Below are 18030 nucleotides of genomic sequence, written 5' to 3' on the forward strand. Positions count from 1 at the left end.
TGATGTGGATGAGGTAAACATGACATTAAAATAATAAAACCAAAATCAGCATTTATAGATAGTATTTTTTCTTTGTTCTCCAAGATATATTTTTTACACCTTTTAATAGTATCAGAGGCAAAGAAGAAAGATCTCAAGCATACACTTTAATTAAAAGATTCAGAAACAGATCATTCCTATTTAACATAGCATGTCAAAGGTGAAACCGTTTTTGAGCCTTTCAAAGCTGTTAGCTGGAGTAGTCGCTACTCAGCTGGAGTATCCATTGTGGTTTCCCAGATCCCCCTGCTTATAAAGATAAACGCATTGTAATGTCTGTGTTTATGCCTGTGTGTATGTGTGGGGAAGTCTCAGTTTATCCTTCCTGCACAGAGGAAAGGATGTGACAGGATGCTTGTACCAGTGTGGTGGTTGCCTGACACTCCCTCACACCCGACAGAGTCACAAAAATGAACCAAGTACATAACCTGATGTTTTGAGAGCTAAGCTCTTTGCATACCTGTTAGTCTAGAAATGTCATTTCTATGCCCAGATGATACTCCTGTGATACCACTAGACCATATTAAAGAGTCTTCCTTTGGGAAATACATCTTTGGTAGCCTTGGAAATAAAATAGAAATTAATTGTTACCATTAATGTGGCTCCTTTTACCTTTTGCATTTTTGTCAGCCTCATTCTAAGGCAACTGTATATTCTGCTTTATTATCACAGGTAAACTTAAGCTTAAATAGAATTATATATAAATAGTGTCTTCCTTGTCCCTTACTGGGCTTACATACTGTTACTGAAATGAAGATGCAGTGGCTACCAGCCCTGACTGGGTAGCTTAGTTGGTTAGAGCATTGTCCCAACACACCAAGGTTGTGGGTTCAATCCCCAGTCAGAGCACAAAGTCAACCAGTGAATGCACAGATGAGTGGAACAAAATCTCTCTGTCTCTGTCTCCCCCCATCTCTTCCTCTCTCTTTCTCTAAAATCAATAAGTAAATATAAAAAAAAAACATGATGAGCTATAGTCAAATGAATATCTGTTCTTCGTTTCCCTTTCCCTTTTCCTTTCCTTCTTAATTTTGTTTTTTCTTTTTCTGTCTTCTCATCTCCCTGGCCTCCCCCACGGGTTTATTTGCATCCTGCTCCAGCCGCTCCCTCAGTCACTTTCCTAGAGGCAGCACTTCAAGTCCAACTAGAGTGGCAGGCCAGCAGGAGGTGACCAGGGTTGGCCAGAGCAACAGTGCTGTAGGAAGAGGCTTTTGGTTTTCACTTTTCATTTTAATACATTGCCTGTGACTCTCGAAAGATGGAAAGCATTGCCCCTTAACCCTTCCTACTGCAGCAGGCACCTGTTCAGAAATGCATAGCATCCAGTGGCAGGGCTGAGCACCCACTTTCTGAAAACAGTTATTCAGAATTTTATTTGGCATTCCTTCTTTTTTAAGACAAGTTGCCCAATAAACCAAACCTTTTTCCAGGTCCCTTCCCTTAAGTTAAATGAAACTCTTATGCTCCAGAGCACCCAGTGTTTTCATTGCTTAGATATATATAGGAAATGAATTTACAACACAGCATTCCTCCATGTTAGCAGTATGTTTTCCAGTCCTGCAGTGACGTTGTTTGCTAAAGCCTCTGTGGCGCCGATTCCTTTGTTTGCCCCTGTGCAGTGGGCCCCAGTCTTAGAGCATCCCTCTGTGCCCCTCGGAAATGGCTTCTGGGTCCCATGGGTGGTGGGCACAGGAGAGACGGGTGGGAGTGCTCTCATAATCGTATTTGTGATCAGTAATTCTGGCAAATATTATGCAGCTGTTATATTATCCTTCTGCCCATATTTTTAAAACACTGAAATGACACAGTGAGTACATGGATTTGTGGTTTTCCTTTTGTTTGATTTGGTGTCTGGCTACATCTGCAATTATGTTGTGCCGCACCTCAGCTTTCAGAATCGTATGTGGGTGGAAGTGTTTTTCTGGGGTCAGTCACCACACTTAAATAGCGTCACCCTTACATTTATATTCATGACAGGCATCAACTGAGGACTAGAAAGCCTCAGACTGCCTTGTTATTGAAAGTTCTAGCCACTTGCATCCAGAATTAAACAAAACCATCCAGGCTGCTAAAACCAGGAACATGCAGATCCTCTGTGGGTTTGAAAGAGTTCTTGTGAAGAAAGTGCTCAGGCACAAAGAACAGAAACAGAAACTACTCATAAAAGGACCAGTGATGTGTATTTGGGAATCCTATCTGGCGTAGAGTCCAGTCACAAAGACATGATATACTTAAGGATCTCTTCAGGACCTTGACTTCTCCCCCTGGCAGCATTGCGCAGGTGGAAGAGGAAGTGGTTTTGGGGTGCCATCTGGAGGGTTCATGGGGAGGAGGGACCTGACATCCAGTCCCCTGAGGAATCAGGTCACAGCACAAGGTGGTTTCCTGCAGGTAATTAATTCCTCACTGTGACCACATGGTCTCTGTGTCGACACTAATCACACAGTAGTTCGGAAGCACTAAGCTGGTCCAAGGCTGCTGAGGCTCTGCTGAGGAAGAGTCGCTTTAGGGGCTTGTCCACAATGTCCTCTGAAGCACACATGCCCCTCTGCTTCTCAGTTTCCTTTCTTCCTTGAGGGAATAGATGACTGTTGCTGTTAGCATTAGATTATTTACTCAGTGGTACTTCTAGCGGTTTCTTTTTATATGTCTTCTGCCTGGAAATACAAACTTCAAAAGAAAACAAATTATTCAAGATTCTATTTTTTGTTCTAATTTCATTGCCTATTCTCCTGAACTGTGTCAGGGCAGGCATGTCCTAGGAGCACCCAGAGATGCCCTGGGGTTAACCAGATGTCTGTGACGGGCGAGGAGCCGCTACGTAATCAGTTCACGGGGCCTGCAGCCGGCCACTCATTCCATCCAAACAGGAGAGCTGAGGAGAGGCAGCTGCACGTGCCGTTTTCGTGTCCACAGCTGAAGGCAGAGTAACCTCCTCTAAAGGTGGCACTCCTGCCCCTTCAAAACACAGCCCGTATTACTTACTGGAATTCCTGCAGAAGAAAATGGGTTTCAGTACCCTAGAGGTTCTTTATGGATCAGAAATTAATTTCAAGCCCTTAGCACTTTGAAACTGTCCTATGGCATAGAAATATCCTGCATTATCATAGATTACATAGCCATTTGCCATCATATATGTATTCTCTCATATTGTAATTTTTTTCCCAGCCACTTACTTGTTTTAACATTTAATCTTGCTCAAGTGCTAAGGTAAAGGTTGTTTAGTTTAAGCTTTAGAGATGATGAAACCCACTAGGGTAATTGAAAAAAAATGACCAAAAAAATTTGTGTGTAGAAAGCCATCATAGTATATTATGTACACACAGAGTTAGTATATGATTGGATTGCCAGCTCAGATACATGATAATCACATTTTTACTTTACGATCAGTGTAAATATGACTCATTCTGAAAAAAACTAAATGGGTTTTTCACTCACGGAGTGAATACGCTAAACAGGCCCCACAGAACAGCCCATCCATCACCCACCATCTTTTGAGTTGAGCAGCAGCTTGAGGCTGTTCTGTTTTTCATCGTTGGCAAGAATTCGGACTTCTCTTTCTTAAACTTTTTGCTTTTTACTTATTTATTCTCTATTTTAGCACGTTTTTCAAGCATGGCAGTTTTCCTCCAGGACATATAGTATGTATCCTCTGTGTCTCTATTAAGAGAGAAATTCACCCAGCCTTAAAGACCCTCAAGACCATCTCAAGGACCCCGACCCCCAGTTCTCCCTGACAGTCCATAAGTTTGTTACCACAGAGCATTTTGCTGAATACTCATCATGGAGTATCTCTATACATTTCTATATACACCCCGTTCTTATGATTTTAAAGTAATATTTATATCCTTTAGATAAACATACATCCCTTTCTTCACTAAATTTGAGAGAGCCCCTTGAAGACAGTACAGTATAATTCATCTTCTCATCACCATGTCTAGCTTGGTACCTGCAAGGAATCTCAAAAGAGTGACTGTGGAGGTCTCCATGGTCTTCCAATGGCGAGGAGATTTGAACAGCTTTTCAGAAGGATGGCCAGCAGGGTGGAAGCCCCCACTTTCCTTTTGTGTGTTTTTGTTGAAGAAAGATGCTGCATGAGCAGCTAGCAGCCTTTTGTTCAGCTACTTTCTAAACAGTTCTTTACTAGGGTCCTCTTCATAGCAGGAGTGCAGAGACAGTATCATCTGAATGCCACTTGTGCAAAAACTTTACGTATGCAATTGGTAGATAGAGAATAGGTAGCCTATGCCTTGGCTTATGTGGCTCAGTAGACTGAGCACCAGCCTGCAAACCAGAGGGTGGCTGGTTTGATTCCCAGTCAGGGCACATGCCCGGGGTTGCAGACCGGGTCCCCAGTAGGGGACAGGTGTGAGGCAACCACACATTGATGTTTCTCTCTCTTTTTCCCTCCCTTCCCATCTGTCTATACATAAATAAAAAAATAAACCTTAGTTTTTAAAGAACAGGTAGCCTGAAACTCCAATTAATAACAAGTAAAATTTCTAATCAAGGGGAGAATATAAAGAGAAGTAAAACCAGTAGTTGCTAAATTATCGAGTCAGGGTGCAAAGTAATTTACTAATAATTAATGAGAAAAAGTTTTAAAAATATTAACACTAATTGCTAACATTTAAAGAGCACTTATTATATATGCCATGCACAGAGAGTTTTGTGAAATTATCTATTTGCATAATACTATGAAGTACATACATCTGCATTTGACAGATAAGAAACCTGGGACTTAGAGATGTTAAGTTCAAGACCACGCAACTAGTTTAGTCCTTGTAGATTGGAGTTCTTACACAGTTGAGCTACCTCCAGAGTCAGTGCTGTTAATCATTTGGGCCTGCCCAGTAAAAATTGTCATTGTTTACATTTAATATAAAAAGTCCTGTTATACCTACTAAGTATAGGCACACAGTCTTGAAAACCTTCGTTTTTCTGAGTTTTTAATGGAGAACTGGTCTAAAACTTACTATGTAACAAAAAATGTTTTTCTATTTTCATGAAGGAATTGTCTTATTTTATACTCTTTTACTAAATATGTGCCAAAGTCACCTAAGTTCTTATCTTTTAATAAATTTGATTGACCTAAAACTTTCCTTGGAGTCCAGATAAAATTAAGTTTACTGTAAGCTGCAACTTTCTGTGATCCAGATGTGTCCCCAGTTCATGTTAGGATTCCTCATTAAAGCTGTGGGTGTTACCTTTTATTGTTTCAGATGGAGTTGGCTGTGGGGCCATTCTGCAGAAGAGTGTCTGATTTAGGCAAGTCCTATCGGATGCTGAGGTCATTCAGGTGAGACATAATTCTATTCTCGTTGCTAATATATCCATATCCTATTAGCAGATAAATTATTTTTCTCCTAGTCATGTAGAACTACCTGAAATTCACAATATTTAACTGTTTTGTGACCTACAACAATGGCAGTTTCATGTAGTTTACCTCAAAAGTTGTTATGCAACCCAGAAAACTGTATAGCATTATACTCAGTGACTAATGAGTTTATGTGTGTGTTATTTTTGAATTACAGTTCACAAGATTGAGCTGGTAAATTTTATTGTGCTCTTTCTAGGTGAATTTTTTTCCATTTTTACAGAAATATATTGAATAGTAATACCAGACTTTCTATAATTACATTTTTCTGAAATATTTATTTGTTCATTTACTATTTTCAATTCGATCTACAAAATAGGTCATAGGTTACATTCTATAACAAAATTATTGAATAAAGTATTAAAAGAACTGTTTAGTGATGAAATGTAGTAACTGTAAGTGTAGCAGATAATTTAGACTAAAGATGGCTAGTGTAGTTGAGCGCAAAATTCAGAATTGAGCTTCCTAAAACCCTGTTCAAAAAGAAAGCGAGTTAACTCATACTCATGATGTAAGAATGTACCAATTTAATGGGTACATCCTTTTCAGCGCGGAATGCTTCCATAGCTCTTCTACCAATTCAAATTTTAAGGAACATTGGGTGGCTTAAGGACTAGTGTCCTTAGTAGCAGATTACAAATGATAAGATGTTCATATGGCTGTTTGTTCAGTCAGCCAAAACTTCCAAAACTTTTTCACATCATGGCACACATAGAAAATGTACACATTCAGCAAGATGACCATCCCTGGGGGTTGAGGGGATCCACACAATACTTACCACCATTAAGTGACCACAGCATACTGGATGGGAAACCTCCATATAAACTGTCCACAATGTCCAGCAGCACACAGGGTGAGGCAAAAGTGGGTTTACAGCTGTGATACACAAAACTGTTTATTCTTGTACTATTATTTATTAATTATTGTGTTATCCATATGAACAACTATAAACCTCATTTCACCCCACCTTGTATAATGGTCTGTGAATGTACTTCTATGAAGATAAGGTAAGGGAGTCCAGTCATATGACTTTCTAAAAATGGACTCAGTACTGAAAACTAGAGTAATCAACAAGCAGTATGTCCTTTAAATAATCACTTTTCTTTCTTATTTCATCCAAGCTTTTGGTAGTAGAAAATTTAGGTATAACATCATTTGAAATATAAGCATCCAAGTTTGGTGATTGAAAAGGAGTCCTGCCCTGGCTGGCGTAGCTCAGTGGATTGAGCATGGGCTTCGAACCAGGGGGTCACTGGCTCGATTCCCAGTCAGAAAACATGCCTGGGTTGCAAGCCAGGTCCTCAGTTAGAAGCGTGCGAGAGGCAACCACACACTGATATTTCTCTCCCTCTTTTTCTCCTTCCCTTCTCCTCTTTCTAAAAATAAATAAATAAAATCTTTAAAAAAAGAAAGAAAGAAAAGGGAGTCCTATGCTTTGGAACTGGCAAAGATTTTTTCACTGCCAACACAAAAGACTGAATTATTTTTCTCAAATGCTCTTCTGTGCAGAGGTGGGTTTCAAAAAAAATTAGAAGTGGAATCACAAGTGGAGACTTCAAAAAATTTAAAGCGGGATGCTAACCAACATGGAGAACTTGAAAGATTAAGAGGTTACTCATCCACAAGTCATCTGTCTGTACTGTAAAACTAACCTGAATAAAATTCTTATAAAAATCACTTACCTTGAATAAGATGATAACATAGCAGTCCCAGTCGGGTAGTAAGACACTACCCTGAGTCACAGAATCAGTTAACATACCGGAGGATGTTAACCAGCTAGTTGTTGAAAAGGCATGGGAGAGGCTGTGGTCTGGGATTTGCTATATTAAAATCAGACTCTTATTTCTCATAGTCCTGGCCACTGTGTTTAGTTGTTTGTTGTATGTGTATGTGTTAAACTAGTGCTTGTCTTCCTGGTTGTTGGAGCAAGATGGCCTTTGTTACGGTTGTGTCACGGTGCAGTGGTACAAGTGCCGAGAGTTTCACATAGGCTAGTTCTGCAAAAGACAGTCATCTAAGGTGGGACTTTTATGTTAGGTTCCCAATTCTCACATGAGAAGAGGCCTGTGAAGGAGATTTAAAGTTTGAATAGTGACACCTGCTAGTACCTACTGAGAGAAAAATTAATGATTGATCAATATATAATAAAAGAAAATCCTGGTTTCTGTGTATCTAGCTTCATTCGTGGAACAAGGTCAATCTAGATGAGTTTCAGATGTTTGAGTATGATTCACAGTAAGAGTTACTCTATTATATAATCTGGCTTAGATCTGCATGCAAACTTGCAAAGCACGCTCAAATCCATGTACATGGCACACATGCATACTCATGTGTCGTGAAGCAGAATTCCTCTTACATGCAATATGCTCTTACATTTCTTTTTCATTCAATTATTTTAACCCACTGAATTGGTTTCGTGACCCACTAATGGTTTGCATTCCACAGTTTCTCACCTTTCTCCTGTGGCCCTTAACACTTATACTTTAGTTGCTTTAGTAACAAGGGCAGAACTTGCTTCTTTTTACACTGTAGTGGTTTATCCCCTCTTCTCCTGGAATTCAGGTACACCTGACTTCCTCCTGCAGATAACTCCTTAGCTTCCAAGGCCTCGGCACTTATATAATAATTGTATCTTATGTACGGAGCATTCTCCATAACTTGAATTCAGTGAAAAATTCTAACAGAGGTTTGTATCTGCCAGTATATTCTTACAGTCGTATCGAATCAACAGAAGGCTATTGAATAGATCCTAGCCTTTTCTCAGTATGTTTGGTAGGACTTGGGCAACCATTTGATAAAGATTTTAGGACTAACCAGGTCAGGAAATAAAATGAAAGCATAGTGTATTCTAAGGTTAAATCTAGCCTAGTTGGCAAAGAATGTTTTAGGCCCCATCTTTTGAGGAGAGAGACGTCATTGCACACTTGCTGCCCCTGCCTGTGGATGCCGAAAGGGCCCTCCTCTGTGCTGCAGGCTTCCCCGAAGTCGGCACTTGCAGGGAGCTGACTCAGGAAAGCTTACCTGGCTGGAGGGACTGAGAAAATCCCTCCTCAGAGAGGAGCAAATCACTACAGAGTAATCTTTATTCCAATAACCCAATTCTAGGCCTTCTATTTGCCAATCTGCAAAAACTTGCTAGGGATTTATCTGTAATCCAAAATTAGTTCTGAGCAGTTGCTTTGGAAGAGCCCACTCTTGTTAATCTTCCCATCTGTGCTGTGGGTTGTGGCAAGGAAGAGGCAACATCAGCCAGTGGCCGTGTATAGAGCTGACTTGGCTCTTGCCCACCGTCTCCTCCCCGGACGTTCTGAGTCACACCAGGATCGGCTGAATGGCAGTCAGCAGGAGATTGGCCAGACGCTGCAGGCCATATCCATAGCATCAAACACACACATCAACAAGCAACTTGCTTTGTTAGTTAATAACTAATAATATGAAAAATACTTCCTAATACATCATGAAGTAAAAAAGCAGGCTCCTAAACAGCATATGTAATATCCCTACTGCTTTTTAAATAGTAATGTATGTGTGCATATGGAGAGGAAAATCTAGGAATGATAAACATCAAAATGTTACTTTTAGAGAGTAGGATCGTCAGTGGTGATTTTTCCTTTTCTACAATAAGGATTTCTATATTTTTCAGATTTTCTGCCTTGGTTGTTTAATAGTTGTAGTCAGAAAAGTCAATAAACATTTTTAAATCTCTTTTGCAGTGTTTTCCTATTTTAAAATAACAAGGGAGCTAAATATATATATATATATATAATATACTAAAACATTATGCAATGTGGCAGGGGGACAAGAAAAATCGGCAGCCATACAATTCACCCGCAGCAGGTGGGCCTTGGTCTGAATTAGTGGCCGTGGCTGCAGGAGAGGCAGTGGGCCCTTTGGCAGGGCCTGTGGCAGTGCCAGCCAGGGGCTCTCCAGTGCAGGCCCAGGACCAGAACCCCTCACACACAGAGCACACAGGCCTCAGCAGGGACCCCCCGCCCTGCCAGCCACCATTACATAGCCATCGTGCCACAGGGCAGTTTATTCTTGACGGTAATATTAGTGGACTGTTTAAGTAAGCCAACAAGCTTCTTGCATACATTTGCATTTTACTGTCTACATTAGGGAGTCTCAGGCAACAAGAATCATTTCTTACCCACAGGGATGTCTAACCTGCCACTGTGGCCCAAGATGGCTGTGAATGCGGCCCAACACAAAATCGTAAATTTACTTAAAACCTCTTTTTCGCTCATCAGTTTCCATTAGTGTTTGTGTATTTAATGTGTAGCCCAAGACAACTCTTCTTCCAGTGTGGGCCAGGGACGCCAAAAGTTTACGCACCTCTGGCGCTGCCTCACAAAGCTGCCAAGATTACGGATTTGCTCCTGGATGACTTCTGTTTCCACAGGACACAGTTCAAGCTCCCCTTCCAGGGGTCAGAGAGCTCTGACCCTTGACATTCTCAGTGCAGATCTTTGTGAGACAAAGGACAGAAAAGGGACCGCAGGCCTTTCACCAGCTCAGGAACACAGACTCTGCTTTCAGGCAGGCACTGCCACCTTTGCCCTGGAGGGAGCAGCTTCGTCCCTGAGCCATGCCCACAGCCTGCTGTGCCGAAGCTGTGTTAGGGTTCCTGAAAGAGCAGCAAGAGCTGTCCAGAGACATGGGCTGTTGCTGCGGGTCCGTTAGTGTGAGGGGCCTGGAAGGAAAAAACCATCCACAACTCCAGAGTGCAGTGTTCGTGTCAGCTGTTTTTAGTTGTGAGCATTTTTCGTGTCTACAATTTGTACTGTGACCATCTGCTGCTTGAAATCCCCACCCTCCGTGCCTGTGTGTTACTAGAACTGAAGGCAGTCATCTCAACAGCTGCCATTTTTAGCACTTGAAGATTTAGGACCCCCAAATGTGTTCTGTCCTTTCTTTCCACTTGTGAATCTGGAGCTCATCAACCCATCCCCTGAAATAACTATTTCCCAAAGATTCTAGATTCTTAATTCCAGGTTAGGTATTTCAGCACTGTAGCCAGAGGTTAGCCACATCTTGGGCCTGGTAAGGCTTGCTGTTTGCCACAGCACCCAGTAAACAGAGAAGGATGGATTTATTAAAATTTTTAATTCTAGCAATCATTATTTAATCATTTATTTTGTGCTAAGCTTATGCTGTGTGTTTTATTGCCGTTTTCTCACTTCACCATCACATTTGTGAGTCAGGTATGACCCCCTGAGGCAGTTGATGCGGAGAGAGAGACAGACAGACACACACATACCTGCCTGGTCCCAAAGCCTGTGTGTGTAATGACCACATCCATTTCTTATTCCTGAAGTTCCTGTGTGTTTGTGCTCTGGCCTTAAAACCACATTTGAATGCTTCTGTGAATCATCCAGGAAAATGTCAGATAATTTAAGAGAATCTTAACTCTTCTCCTTTGGTGGGGACCTTCTGCAGTGAAAGGCCCCATCTCATTGTCTTCTGCCAAGACAGGCTTCTAGGAGGCGCATTAGGAACCTCAAGCCCAGTGCACCCTCTGCTTGTATGGAATGTCTGCCTGGAACCCTGGCCCCCTTTCCCATTGCTCCTCTGGGACTGACAGTCTAGATCTGAGAGAGGAACCTGGGAGTCCTGCTTCACTCTCTTCTGGGATTCCCATTGCCCCTCTTGCCACAGTATCAGGGCCTTTTTTTAAAGGTTTAATTTATTTGTTTTAGACAGAGGGGAAGGGAGGGAGAAAGAGAGGGAAACGAACATCAATGTGTGGTTGCCGCTCATGCACCTCCTACTGGAGACCTGACCTGGTCCACAACCCAGGCACGTGCCCTGACTGGGCGTCAAACTGGCAACCCTTTGGTTTGCGGGCTACCACTGAGCCACACCAGCCAGGACCTGGGTCTCCCTAAAGACACTCCATCAAAGTCCTCAATTCCTGTGGGTCTTCAACACTCATCTCTCCCCTTGCCTCTCCCAGAGGGCCCTCCGAGTGTCCTGGGCAGGGGGGAACTGTGCTTCCTCCCACCACTTCTCATTTCTGTGCTGGTTCCAGTTCTTGATGTGCAGTCTCAATGGTCCCGCCACCTTCCCAGGCTCCTCGCCAAAAGGAGGTTTGAATGGGGGTGGTGGCAGGTGGCATGGGCCGCCACTGGTGTTGAATGTGCACGAACAACAGGACTTTTGTCTGTCTTCACTTTGTGATTGTCCTTGACAGAAGACTTACAGCTCCACAGTTATGGGCCACTTAACTGTGGAGAGCCTTTACTAGAAATATGAAGAAAGGTTAAAACAGGGACTCATTTGGGAGTCCGGAATGAATTAATTCAATATATATTATTTCTAACAGGAAAAAAAGGATTCTGTTTTTTAACAAATTGCTCCTTGAACAGCCTTCCAAATGAATTAAGTCTGAGGTTCCACTTTTTTCTAATAGGGTCTAATACATGATTAATTAAGACTACCTGCTGGTTGTAAAGCTTAACTTTGAAAGTGCTGCTGTATTTATTTTTCTGTAAGAATAATACTGTAACATTTGGGGTACCTGCATTTTATAACACATTAATTAATTTCCTTTAGTTCCTTATATCATCTCAAATGGTGATTTATTTTTTAAATTGCTGATATTTCAGATTCTACTGGGATTCAGGGAGAAGGGAAGTTCCGTGCTGTATTCTGTCAGGTTCTTTTAAAAGCACCAGAAATAAAATGTCTGCATTTGATGTTTACAGTTAATTGTGTCAGTGGAGCATAATATGAGATCAAGTTTAGTTTTGCTTTCTGTGGCTGTTCGGGCAGTCCTGTTAGTGACTAGAGAGAAAGATTTGCTCTTGGCAGAAAGATGGCCACTGTGACTCAGAGCTCCAAAGGTGATTGACTGAAAGGGCCCATTTTAAAGTGAGCTGGGTTTTACCAGGCTGGGCCTATGCAGGCATCTCAGCCAGCAACCTCAGTGTTCCTTGGCCTGTTAGATACGGCACATGACAGATTGTTCCTCTCCCCATGTCTCTCTCCCTCCTTCCCTTCCTTCTTCCCTTTCTGTCATTGTATCATTTGCAGTTTGCATCAGGAATATATTGAAGGAAATCTGCCTTGGCCGACATAGCTCACTTGGTTGGAGTGTTGTCCCACAACTGGAAAGAAAGGTCTCGAGTTTGATTTCCACTCAGCACATGCCTAGGTTGCAGGTTCGGTCCTCAGTTGGTGCACATACAAGAGGTCCCCAGTTGGGACACATTTGAGAGGCAACTAGTAGGTGCTTCTCTCTCACATCAATGTTTCTTTCTCTCTTTCTCCATTACTCTCTATAAGCATGTCCTCAGGTGAGGATAAAATATATGTTCTCTATTTATGGCAATTAAAGAAAAACACAAATATTCAAAGCATAAAACTAATTTAATTGCTGTAGGTAATTAAGTTCCTTTTTTTCTTTTTTTATTGTTGTGCAGTTACAGTTTTCCCCATTTTCCCCCCATTACTCTTCCCTACCCTACCCATTCTCACCTCCTACATTCAGACCTCCTCCTTCACCCATTGTCTTTGTCCAGGGCTCCTTTATACATGTTCCTTGATGACTCTTCCCTTTCATCCCTCTCTCCCCTCCCTACTGTCAGTTTGTTCTTTATTTCCATGTCTCTGGTTCTGTTTTGCTCACTTGTTTGCTTTGTGGATGAGGGTCCATTTATAGGTGAGATCATATGGTATTTGTCTTTCACCACCTGGCTTGTTTCACTTAGCTCAGTGCTCTCCAGTTCCATCCATGCTGTTGAAAAGGGTAGGAGCTCCTTTTTTCTTTCTGCTACACAGTATTTCATTGTGTAAATGTACCATAGTTTTTTGATCCACTCATTTACTGATGGGCACTTAGGCCGTTTCCAGCAGTTCCTGAAATCTAAGACTGAAAAGAAACAGAATCAGCTATGTAACTTTCATTTTCAGAAGAGTGGAAATATATCTATTCCTACAAGGAAGTTCAGTGTTTCTTAGTATTTAATTTTGAAGTCCTTTTACATGCGGCTTTAGGAGAGATGGGGGCCACAGTTCTTGGTTATCTTCCTGTTACGGAGGCAGAAAGAATTCCACTGGGCTTTTCTTCAGTGAGTCAAAGACTATCATACAGGACTGGCCTCCTGGGTCTCCTGTGTCATGAACTAGGACTCAAGATGAACCCTGCCATGGCACATGGCATAGACAAACACTGAGCTCTTCTGGGGAAAGGAGAAGACCTCACAGGACCAGGACATCAGGGGGAAAATGAAGGTGTGAGTGCCCCTGTCTCCCCACATCCTTCAGAGCAGCCTTTCAGGCCTGCTATGTCTGCAGTGTGAGCCCAGGGGAGGGACCCCATCCCCCTGGCCTCCTTACTCTCTTATAGCTGAAATGCAGGAGTATCTTGTCAGTGGTGCCATAAGCGGACTGCTGAGCCCCTCACTCAGTTTGGAGTTCCCGGGAGCTGTCTGGGAACGCTAGCTGCTAAGCTCACAGGGACACTGGGCTTTGTGAAGTTTTAACGTCCCCTGCTGGAAAAAAGAGGCCTCCAGTCTGGGGTAAGTGGAGCTGTGGTGCTGCCTCATCCCCATTCCAACCCGGAGTCCGCCTCCAGAGGCTGGTGAGACAGCACCACCGGGTGCCCCACAGGGATTTACAGTCATGCCAGGTGAGAATAATGCCAAGAGAGGCTGTAATACATGGCTCAGGTATGTAGGGAACTGGAGTCTGCATTGTCCCAAAAAGAGAATTTAGGGTACCTAGAGAGAGAAAAATCACATGGGCTTTGAATGGTATCCTGTAAACATTATTTTCAGGTCGGTTTTATTTTTTCTTAAATAATTTTTACTTTTTGATTACAGTTGATCTACAACACTGTATTAATTTCAGGTGTACAACCTGGTGATTAGACATTTATGAGGGGGGATCCCCCAAAAAACAGAATTATCTTCTGGAGAGCAGGCCCCTTATAGGGCAGGCTTCCCCTGCTAGATGACTGTTCTAGGAACCCATCTGTATCAGTGTACCAGCTGGTGTTGTTGTGAGAGGATAAATTCAGCTTCAGTGAATTTTTTTAAAGCTTCTTTTAACTTGTTTGCCCCTTTCATGAAACGTGATTTATGAGCACACTTGCCCACACCACGCTAAGTATCAGCAGTTTTTGACCCAAAATGGTGTGACCCTCATGCCCCACCCTCCCTATTCACCCAGTCTTGCTCCAAAGATTTTTTTTGTTTCCCCGGGTGAAAAAAGTCCTCAAAGGGAAACACTTTGCCGATGTGGAAAAGGAAAAACAAAAAATGGCAGAAGCACTAAAAAGCATCAAAATTCTCAAGTTCAAAAACTGCTTTGAGCAGTGGGAAAAGGTCTCAATAGGTGTATTGCATCAAATGGAGAGTACTTTTACGGTGACTGAAGTTTAAACAGGTAACTTACAATGAGAGTAAGGTAACTTACAACATGATCACGCCAATTAATCTAGTACCTACCTGGCACCACACATAGTTATTACAACATTATTAACTGTATTTCCTATGCTGTACTTCATATCCCTGTGACTCTTCTGTAATTACCAATTGGTTCTTCCTTTTTTATTAGCTTTACAAACCAGTTTATTAAGGGATATGATAAGGATAAAGATGAACAGCCAGATAGAGAGATACCTAGGGTGAGGTGTGGGAGGGTCCCGAGGGTCCCGAGTGCAGGACTTCCGTCTCTGTGGAGTTGGGTCTGTCATTGGTGGGGAGGTGCTCACCAGCCTGGAAGCCCTCCCACTGGGATTTTACAGAGGCGTCCTCAAATAGGTGCGATCAGCTATCCACTTCCAGCCCTTTTCCCCTCTCTGGAGGAAGAGGGTGAGGCTGAAAGTCCCTAGTTTCCCTCTTTTTTTCCCCAGCAATTAAATTTCTCTTTACTTTAGATAGAACAAAAATTAAAGTCTCAGTAAATTTGGGTTTTATAAAACCAGACCTTTTCAAATTATTGTAGGCCACAATCTCTTTCTCTTTACTGCCTTCTAGTATGTATACTTGATGGAAAATTTTGGACTTCTCATAGTGAAAGCTTATCATTTAGTATTTCATTTTCTTAAGTCTTGCTTTTATTCTATATGAGCTGTAAACCACTGATGGGCAAGAATTATGATGGTCATAGCTGGTAATAATTTGAAAGGTTACTGTACACCAGGTGTATTAGGCATGATGGACTAATTTACACTATAATATCAGATGACCTCAGAGTCTTGGTGGCTTACCATAACGAAGTTTGTTTTTTCTTTCCTCGCTCCTTGCACATGTGTGTGAGAGCTGGCAGGCAGCCTGTGTGTGCTCCATGGGGACTCTCAGGATCTGAACTGAGGGAGGCTCTCTGAGCTCCTGGGGTCTTCCCAGCAGAGCAAGGGGATATTGCACATTACACATCATCTCTTTTTTCTGAATTTCTATTGAATTTATTGGGGCAACATTGATTGATAAAATTATATTGCAGGGGTACAGTTCTGTAACATAGCATCTGTATTGTATGTTCACCACCCAAAGCCATGTGTCTTTCCATCACCATTTATTCCCCCTTTACCCTCTTCTCTTCCTCCCCCTCCTTTGCTTCTGGTAATCACCATACTGTTGTCTGTGTCTGTGACCTGTTCATTGTTTTTTTTCCTTAATCCTTACACCCTTTTTACCCATTCCCTTCTCTCACTGGCAACTGTCAAAATGTTCTCTGTATCTGTGAGTCTGTTTCTGGTCTACTTGTTCATTTATTTTGTATTTAAATTTCACATATACATGAAATCATATGGTATTTGTCTGATTTATTGCACTCAGCACAATACCCTCTAGGTCTGTTCATGGTATTGCAGATGGCAAATTTCCATTCTTTTTTATGGCTAAGTCATATTCCTTTGTGCATGTATGGGTGTGTATCACTTCTTTATCCATTTATCTATTGATGGGCACTTAGCAATTTATCTATTGCTTCCATATCTTGGCTATGGTAAATAATGCTGCTATGAATATAGGGATGCACAAGTCTTTTTGATTTAGTGGTTGAGTTTCTTCTGAAAAATACCGAGAAGCAGAATTGATGGGTCTTTTCATTCTCTCTTTGTTTTAAAGTCTATTTTGTCGGATATAAGTATGGCTACCCTAGCTTTTTGTTTTTTTAATTTCTATTGTCATGAAATATCTTTATCCATCCCTTTACTTTCTGTCTGTGTGTGTCTTTTAATATGAAGTGAGTCTCTTGCAGCATACAGTACGTAAGGGTCTTGTTTTATTATCTATTCAGATACCATATGTCTTTTGAGGGAGCATTTAATCCCTTTGCATTTAAAGTCATTGTTGATAGATTTATATTTACTGCGATTTTATTATTCATATTTTTTATTTTTTCTCCTTCTTAAAGAAGACCCTTTAACATTTCTTGTAATAGTAGCTTGGTGGGGATGGAACTCCGTTAGCTTTTTTCTTTAAAGCTGGGAAGCTCTTCATCTGGCCTTTGATTCTCAATGATAGCTTTATGGGGTAGAGTAATCTTGGTTGTAGGTATGTCTTTGCTTTTCATCACTTTGATTATTTTGTACAAATCTCTTCTGTCCTGAAATGTTTTTGTTGAGAAATCCCTTGTAGGTAGTTAATGGCTTTTTTCTTGCTGCTTTTAAGTTTTTCTCTTTGTCTTTAAACTTTGGCATTTTAGATACAATGTGTATTGGTGCGGGCCTCTTTGGGTCCATCTTGTTTGGGACTCTGTAAACTTCCTGGGCTTGTATGTTTCTTTTCTTCACCAGATTAGGGATTTTTTTTTTCATTATTTTTTCAGTTAAGTGTTCAATTTCTTGCTCTCTCTTCTTTTGGCTGCCCATGACATGAATGTTAGCACACTTGAAGTTGTCTCAGAGGCTCTTTATACTATCCTCATTTCTTTGGATTCTTTTTTCTTTTTGCTGTTCTGATTGGGTATTTAATTGAGGGAGAACTCCGTCCCATAGAGCTCTCCTGGCCGCCAAGGCTGAGAAATAAGTTGTCCCGGACACAATCTTTTTTCCAGTGGGAAAAGTTGTGGCGATTCCCTCTAGTGGGGAATGCCCTGAGCATTTCTCCCAACCCGCTTTTATTGGGATCGGTATGCGCAGGGGTATACAGCATACAGCTCATCAGTCAATGTCAAAAGGAAGGCTATGGTCATACAAAAACAGGTATTATCTATAGATAACAATTGAAGGAACACAGAGATTTGTCACAGGTCAGGGTCTGTAAGACATGCTGATGCTAGATGGTCTTTAAGATGTATTTCATTAGATAAGGACTTTACTCCTTATGCCTTGAACTTAAACATCCAGTTTATATCAACAGGGCTATATAAAGCAAAGCAAGCTTCAAGTATATAGTGTACTTATCAGGCCTGATTTCCCAGAGGAACCCTTGGTGTTAGAGTTGGGTCATGCCTGCCACCTGCATTACCTGGTTTTCCAGGGGTACTTACTAGCCCCTTTCAGAGCCTGCTCTCATGGGACTACAATCTCCAAAACCACACAGAGTAGTCCCCAACATTTAATGCTTCCTTATCTTCCAAATCACTTTTTTAATCCTCTGCTTCACCTTCTCCACTGTTGATTCCGTGTAATGCATTCTTCATTTCAGTTAATATATTCTTCA

General features: G+C 41.6%; 1 protein-coding gene across 1 annotated transcript in view; it reads left to right on the forward strand.

Moving 5' to 3' along the window:
- The window catches only part of COG5 (component of oligomeric golgi complex 5), a 385812-nt gene that overhangs the window by 353215 nt on the left and 14567 nt on the right, over positions 1–18030 (forward strand). Inside the window, exon 19 of the mRNA XM_037065860.1 lies at positions 5262–5338. Coding sequence (XP_036921755.1) covers positions 5262–5338 — 77 coding nt within the window. The remainder of the gene's footprint in view (positions 1–5261; positions 5339–18030) is intronic.

This window comes from Sturnira hondurensis, unplaced genomic scaffold (genome assembly GCF_014824575.4).
Source record: "Sturnira hondurensis isolate 20B ecotype Veracruz unplaced genomic scaffold, ASM1482457v3 Scaffold0016273, whole genome shotgun sequence".
Taxonomy (NCBI): domain Eukaryota; kingdom Metazoa; phylum Chordata; class Mammalia; order Chiroptera; family Phyllostomidae; genus Sturnira; species Sturnira hondurensis.